Source organism: Psammomys obesus, unplaced genomic scaffold (genome assembly GCF_907164565.1).
Source record: "Psammomys obesus unplaced genomic scaffold, mPsaObe1.curated_primary_1811, whole genome shotgun sequence".
NCBI lineage: Eukaryota > Metazoa > Chordata > Mammalia > Rodentia > Muridae > Psammomys > Psammomys obesus.
The window spans coordinates 2,184,042-2,191,871 of record NW_026590571.1 but is presented as its reverse complement, the minus strand read 5'-3'; the positions used below and the strand labels follow the sequence as shown (position 1 = coordinate 2,191,871).

Here is a 7,830-nt window from a genome sequence, read left to right as displayed (position 1 = left end):
CACACACACACACACACACACACACACACACACACACACACACACACCTATAGATACCTGATTGTTGACAAAAGATGCCAAAGCCAAACAGTGGAAAAAAAGATAGCATCTTCAACAAATGGTGCTGGTCTAAATGGATGTCCAAATATTGAAAAATGCAAATAGGCCCATACTTAACACCCTGCACAAAACTGAAGTCCAAGTGAATCAAAGACCTCAACATAAAACAACACACACCAAATTGGTTAGAAGAAAAAGTGGAGAAGAACCTTGAACTCATTGGCACTGGAGACAATTTCCTGAAAAGAACAATAGCCTAGTCTCTAAGATCAATAAATGGGACCTCATGAAACTGAAAAGCTTCTGTAAAGCAAAGGATATTGTCAACAGAACAAAATGACAGAATGCAGACTGGAAAAATATCTTCACTAACCCTATATCTGACAGAGGGCTAATACCCAGAATATATAAAGAACTAAAGAAGTTAAAAAGCAACAAACCAAGTAAAGCTATTAAAAAGTGGGGAACAGAGCTAAGTAGAGAATTCTCAATAGAGGACTATCAAATGACAGAAAAACACTTAAAAATGTTCAAGGTCCTTATTCATCACTGAGATGCAAATCAAAATGCCCCTGAGATTCACTTTATACCCATCAGGATGTGTAAGATTAAAAGCTGTATTGACAGCACATGCTAGAGAGGATGCAGAGAAACAGAACACTCCTCCATTGCTGGTGGGAATGTAAACTGTACAACTACTTAGGAAATCAATCTGGAGCATTTTCAGACAATTAGGATTAGTGTTACCTCAATATCCAGCTATAGCACTCCTCAGCATATATCCAAAATATGCTCAAGTATACAAAGAGGGCATTTACTCAACCATGTTCATAGCAGTTCTATTCGTAATAGCCAGAATCTGGAAACAAACTAGATGTCCCTCAACCGAGGAATGGATACAGAAATTGTGGTACATTTACACAATAGAAACCTATTCAAGAATTAAAAACAAGGAAATCATGAAATCTGCAGGCAAATGGTGAGAACTAGAAAGTATCATCCTGAGTGAGGTATCCCTAAAGCAGAAAGACACAAATTCTTTATACACACTTATAAGTAGATATTAGACTTATACCGAAGGATAAGCATAGTAAAATCTCTACATCTAAAGAAGCTAAGCAAGACAGAGGACCTTGGGTAAAAATGCGCAGTTGTCATTCAGAAAAGCAAACAGGATAGACATCAGAAGAGGGAGAAAACAGATAATAGGACAGGAGCCTACCACAGAAGGCCTCTAAGAGTCTCTACCTAGCAGTATTGAACCAGATGCTGAGATTCATAGCCAAACTTTGGGCAGAGTGCAGGGAATCCTATGAAAGGAAGGGGAGATAGAAATATCTGGTGGAAAAGGAGCTCCACAAGGAGTGCAACAGAACAAAAAAATTTTGAGCTCAGAGGTCTTTTCTGATACTGATACTCCAACCACAGACCGTTCATGGAGATAATCTAGAACCCCTGCACGTATGTAGCCCATGGCAACTCAGTCTCCAAGTGAGTACTCTAGTAAGGGGAACATGAACTGTCTCTGACATGAACTCATTGGCTTCTCTTTGATTACCTCCTCTTAGGGAATGAGGCAGCCTTATCAGACCACAAAGGAAGACAAAGCAGACAGTCCTGATGAGACCTGATAGGGTAGAATCAGATGTAAGGGAGGAGGACCTCCCTTATTAGTGGACTTGGGCAGTGAGAGGGGAGGAGAAGAGGGAGAGAAGGCAGGATTGGGAGGTGATGAGAAAGGGAGGTACAGCTGGGATACAATGTGAAGAAATTGTAATAAATTAAAAATAAAATAAAAAAAATCTCAATTTCTTTAGTCATCAGGAATATGGAAATCAAAACAACTCTGGGATTCCATCTTTCATCTATCAGAATTGGTAAGATCTAAAATTCAATTGACAGCATATGCCAGTGAGGATATGGAGAAAGGGGAACACTCCACCATTGCTAGTGGGAGTGCAAACTTGCACAACCAATTTGAAAATCAATATGATGCTTTCTCAGAAAATTGAGACTAGCACTACCTCAAGACCCAGCTATGCTTTCTGGGCATAAACCCAAAAGATGCTTTACCGTACAAAAAGGACATTTGTTCACCTATGTTCATACTAGCTTTATTTGTAATAGTCAGAATCCGTAAACAACCTATATGTCCCTCAACTGAAGAATGCATAAAGAAATTGTGGTACATTTACACAATAGAATGGCGTGGAGCTATTAAATCCAAAGACATCATGAACTTTGCAAGCAAATGGATGGAACTAGAAAAGATCAGCCTGAGTGTGGTAACACAGAACAAGAAAGACACACATTGTACATACTCACTTATAAGTGGATGTTAGCCATGTAATACAGGATAACCCTACTAAAATCAATAGATCTAAAGAAGCTAAAAAACAGCGAGGACCCAAGGTAGTGTGCTTACTTTACATTCAGAATGACAAATAGACAGTGAACACAGCTGAAGAGAGGTAACAGGTAAGGAGCCTACCATATATGTTTTCAGGAAGACTCCTCCCAGGAGGGGATCGAAGCCAATGCTGAGACTCATATCCAAACTTTGGGCAGTGAGTCTTATGGAACACTGAGGGGAAAGGAGGACCTGGAAGGACAAAAAGCTCCACAAGGAGACCAACAAAGTCAACAAATCTGGGCCCAGGGTTCCATGAAGTGACTGATTCACCACCAACCAAGGACCATGCATGGAGAGAACATAGATGCACTTCTCAGATGGAGCCAATAGGCAACGCAGTCTTCATATGGGTACCCTAATAAGTAGTAAGGGGAACAGGAGTTATCTTTGACACTGACTCTGTTGCCCTCTCTTTGATCAGTTCTGCCTAGTGTATATGACTTTCCAGGTTACATAGGAATAGGATTCAGGCATTCCTGATGAGATTTGATAGGTTAAGGTCAGATGGTGGTGGGGGGAATGCCCCCCTTTTTTGGTGTAGGGGAGGAAGAAATAGGATTAAGAGAGTGAGGGTGGACCTGGAGCAGGTAAGAGAGGGGGCTACAGTCAGGAAATAAAGTGAATAAAATTTAAAAATATAGTAAAAAACAAAGCCACAAATATAAAATTAAAAAAGAATTTAATTAAAGACTTTCACAGACCCATAGATAGAGACATACATGAGTGCCCTACTTTTGTCTCATTTAAGTTCTAATGTTTGACTGATACAGATTATCAAGAGACCCAGGATAATTTTGTATCCATCCTTTAGAAAAAAATAACAGCTTGGAAATTCACAAGTTGGTGTGTGTCTTTACATGGTATTGTAAATATAAGGAAGCCTGAAGTTGAAACTGAGTCTCAAGTGACAACGAATCTCCTTCTTTCTTGAATCTATGTTTCATTAGAAGTGGTAAAAAGGGACAGATCTGAAACTTTGAGTTTTAAGAACAGAGAAAGATTTGATGACCTATATGACATTAACAAAACACATGATATATGAATGTGAAATTTTCATTTTTTTCTCTAAACCTCTAAATCACTGGTTCTCAACCTTACTAATGCTGCAACACTTTAATATTGCTCCATATGTTGTGGTGACTTCCTGCCATAAAATTTTTCTTTGCTAAGTCATAACTGTAATTTTGATACTCATATGAACCATAATGCAAATATGTGATATGCAGGATATCTGATATGCAATTCCTGCGGGAGTCATGACCCACAGGTTGAGAACTGGTGCTCTAAATGAAGTCAAGTTATAGCAAAAAAAAATATGTACATCATTTAACAATACTATATGTTTATGTATTAAATTGTGCCCTGCTTAAAATTTCTGTCCTGGAGCACTAACTCCTTTGATGACAGAATGTGGAGAAAAGATCACAAGTTAAATAAGGTCAGAGATAGAGGTAAGAATTATGTCCTTGTAAGAGATATGGTGGCATTTAAAAAGTTATAGTTTTTCTTTTAATTTACCATTTTATATTTTTAATCTTCAACAGATTAATATAATAAGGTGAACTCACTAAAAAAGGTAAATTTCAGATACATTTATTAAAAATGACATTTATATAACTTAATGGAATATTCACTTGGCTTGAGAGAAGATTTAAATACTCAGCTCCATGGCACTTGTGATTGTTATTTGCCTAATATGCAGGAGTGTTGACATTAACATGTGTTATTTTTGTTTTGACATTTTATGATGTGAGCATTGCATATATGGAAGAATGATTTTGATATTAAAGCCAACCCACTGAGATTTATTTTCTCTTTTTCAGCAAATACATGCCAGTCAGGATATGTTGACTGTGATAAAAAGTACTTAACATTTAGAAAGTGGCAACATTGTTAATAAAATTGGGCCATTAATCCAGGATATGTGCATATATCTTAGCATAGAAATGAATGTATGAAATCAAAATGCTGTTATAAATATAAATGCTATTTACTATTCTTCTTAAGTTTATAACTCAGTGGGTAGGGACTTTTGCATAAGTAAGATATCTACTTATTTAGTGATTACATGAGTTATGTTTAGAGATTATGTTAGAATTCTAAAGACCTTACTGTTCAAAGATTATATTTAGAATTTATTAAATCATTATATTTTCTTTTATTTTGAAATAATCATTGAATGTAAAATGCTCAAGCAGTAATCCTGTTCAAAGTTTAACCAAGTGTGCCATTAAAGGCATTTGTCTATAAAAGGACAAAGTAGACATAAAATCTCTTGGTGAGATATAACATAATAACTATGTAGTCATAAAGTTAGTCCTTAAGAAATATTCAAAATGAAAGATAATTGTCAAAAAGTACATTAATCATCCTCAACTTTTATAGAGCTCTATTTTATAGTGCTGAACAATAGGTTACTTATAAATAACATGTTATCTTCATTCTTGAGAGGCTCATGTTTAATTGGTCCCTGTTTCATTGGGCTATGAGTAGCCTTTATTATAAATGAAAACTTGCTTCTGAAATATTGCATAGCATTGCTTTAGTCACAGGAAGTATTCTAATTTCTGCATATGACCCTGAATTGTCTTTTGTTATACTCTGTTTTAAACTATTTCACAACATTTCAACTTAATAGGAATATATACTGGAATTCTTATTTAGGATTTATGCTGGACCTCCATGCTAATGAGTAGAGCTAAAAAATAATAAAGAATTTTAACACTGTGTTAATGTAAATATGATAACAGTTTGTAAAAGTCATATTTATGAGGTAAGACTTGACTGAAAAATCAAACAATGGATGTTGAATTTTTGTGTCCTGTCTTAGTGTATACTAGTCCAGAACGTTATAGAATTGAAGAACTCTAGAACTGTTTCACTACTTCATTCTTACAAGTTCCCTTCCTTTTATTTCTGTTATTATTCATTAGTAAACATGTCAGGGTTTTATGTTTCAGTACCATCTTTTGCATCTTTTCTTTTTATTCTTTTCCTCACTTCTCTGTAACCACAGGCCTAAACAGAAGAAAGTGTATCCTGCATTGAGCACTAGTTGTAGACATCTGTGTTAATGCTGTAAGCTTAATGCTGCTCTGTGCTCATTAAATGAGTTATACCCAAATACCCAAACATCCACTAAAAAACAACTTTCAACATAGTTTACTGGATTTTTGCTGGTGGTTCTATTGATGACAAATTATTTTTGAAATTTGACAGTGTTGAAATAGTGTGAGTATGTATGAACATCTTGAATGTGGTAACTTACATATTTATGCATAAATATTTGCGTAATTAAAAATTCATCATATATAGGGCTTCATTTATATTATCAGAAGTTTACACAATAAACTATTCCACAGCTTTCAATATGCCGTTTGTAATAATTTAGTTCATTAATAGGTTATTTTATAGTTTTAGTCATATCAGATGATATTCATTTGGTATTAGACGACTAATGATCACATTGTTTTTTTAATCTAAGCATTTTGTATATGTTTTTGAAATTCTAGTAGTTATAACAATAATAAAATATTGCCTTGACTGAAAAGACAGGAAACATAGCACACAATATATTCAGTCAACACATAAACATAGATAAGTGTGATTATGAACATTAAGTAACATTTTCTCTTTAATAAATTTTTATTAAAGTAATATTTTACACAATTTCATTATTGAGAGAAGTGTTTTGTTGCTGTTGTTCACAAAAATATCTTTTATGAAAGGAAAACCAGTTAAATCTGTCTAAAAGTGCACAAAAACCTTGTGTGCACTCTAAGTATGCAATGTGGTATTGCTGGTGTGAGAAGGTTTGAGAGAAGATTTTAAATTAATATACAAATAATATAACAAACATGTCACTATTGAAATAATTTACCAAAAAGTTACATTAAATATTTATAATAATTTTATAATTTGGGGTTTTGTTTTAGTGCTCAAGGTGGATGCATTTCTCATGTATTGCCAGAATTTTTGCTTGGACCAGAAGATTATAAGAAATGGCTTGAAATTACAGTAAGATAATTTGTAGATATAATCAATACAGTCATTAAATTTACTTATATATGGTCTTTTTTAAAATTAAATTTTTATTTTTTACATTAATTATATTTTTTGCTTTGCATCCTTGCTGTAGCCCCTCCCTCATTCCCTCTCAATCCCACCCTCCCTCCTTAATCTCGTCCCATGCCCCTCTCCAAGTCCACTGATAGTGGAGGTCCACCTCCCCTTCCATCCAACCTAGCTTATTAGGTCTCATCAGGACTGGCTGCAATGTCCTCCTGTGTCTTGGCAAGCTTGCTCCTCCCTAAAGGGGGGATGGTCAAGGAGCCAGCCACTGAGTTCATATCAAGACAGTCCCTGTTCCCTTACTAGGGAATCCACTTGTATACTGAGCTGCTATGGGCTACATCTGAGCAGGGGTTCTAGGTTATATTAATGCATGGTCCTTGGTTGGAGAATCAGTGTCAGAAAACAACAAACAAACAAACCTGTGCCCAGATACATTTGGTCTTTGTGGTGCTCCTGTCCTCCCCAGGTCATACTAACTCCTCCTTCTTTCATATGATTTCCAACACTCTGCCAAAAGTTTGGTTATGAGTCTCAGTGTCTGCTTTGATACACTGCTAGGTAGAGTCTTTCAGAGACCCTCAATGGTAGGCTCCTGTCCTGTTTCTTGTCTTCTCCTACAACCACTGTCCATCAAATTTGTCCTTCTAAGTGAGAGTTGATAATCTTACCCTGGGACCTCCTTCTTGTTTAGCTTCTTTAGGTGTACAGATTTTAGTATGTTTATCCTATCTTATATGTCTAGTATCCACTTATAAGTGAGTATATACCATGTGTGTCTTTATGCTCCTGGAATACCTCACTCAGGATGATCTTTCCTAGAGCCCACCTTTGCCTGCAAATTTCATGATTTCCTTGTTTATAATTGCTGAGTAGTATTACATTGTGTAAATGCACCACAGTTTCTCTATCCATTCCTCCATTGAGGGACATCTGGGTTGTTTCCAGGTTCTGGCTATTACAAATAAAGCTGCTAAAACTATGGTTGAACAAATATCCTTATTGGGTACTTGAGCAAATTTTGGATATATGCCTAGGAGTGGTATAACTGGATCTTGAGGAAGCAGTATTTCCAATTGTCTGAGAAAGCGCCTCAGTGATTTCCAGAGTGGTTGTACAAGTTTACATTTCCACCAGAAAGGAGGAAGGGTTCCCATTTCTCCACAACCTCTCCAGCATGTGTTGTCCCTTGAGTTTTTGATCTTAGCCAATCTGATGGGTGCAAGATAAAATCTTCCAGATGGCTACGGACGTTGAACATTTCTTTAAGTGTTTCTCTGCCATTC

The 7,830-nt window shown here is 35.9% G+C and overlaps 1 protein-coding gene across 1 annotated transcript in view; it reads left to right on the top strand.

The window, feature by feature from the left end:
- LOC129677283 (cilia and flagella-associated protein 47-like) overlaps positions 1–7,830 on the top strand; it is a 603,052-nt gene that overhangs the window by 187,799 nt on the left and 407,423 nt on the right. The window contains 1 exon segment of the mRNA XM_055607932.1: positions 6,409–6,490. Within this exon segment, the coding sequence (XP_055463907.1) occupies positions 6,409–6,490 (82 nt within the window).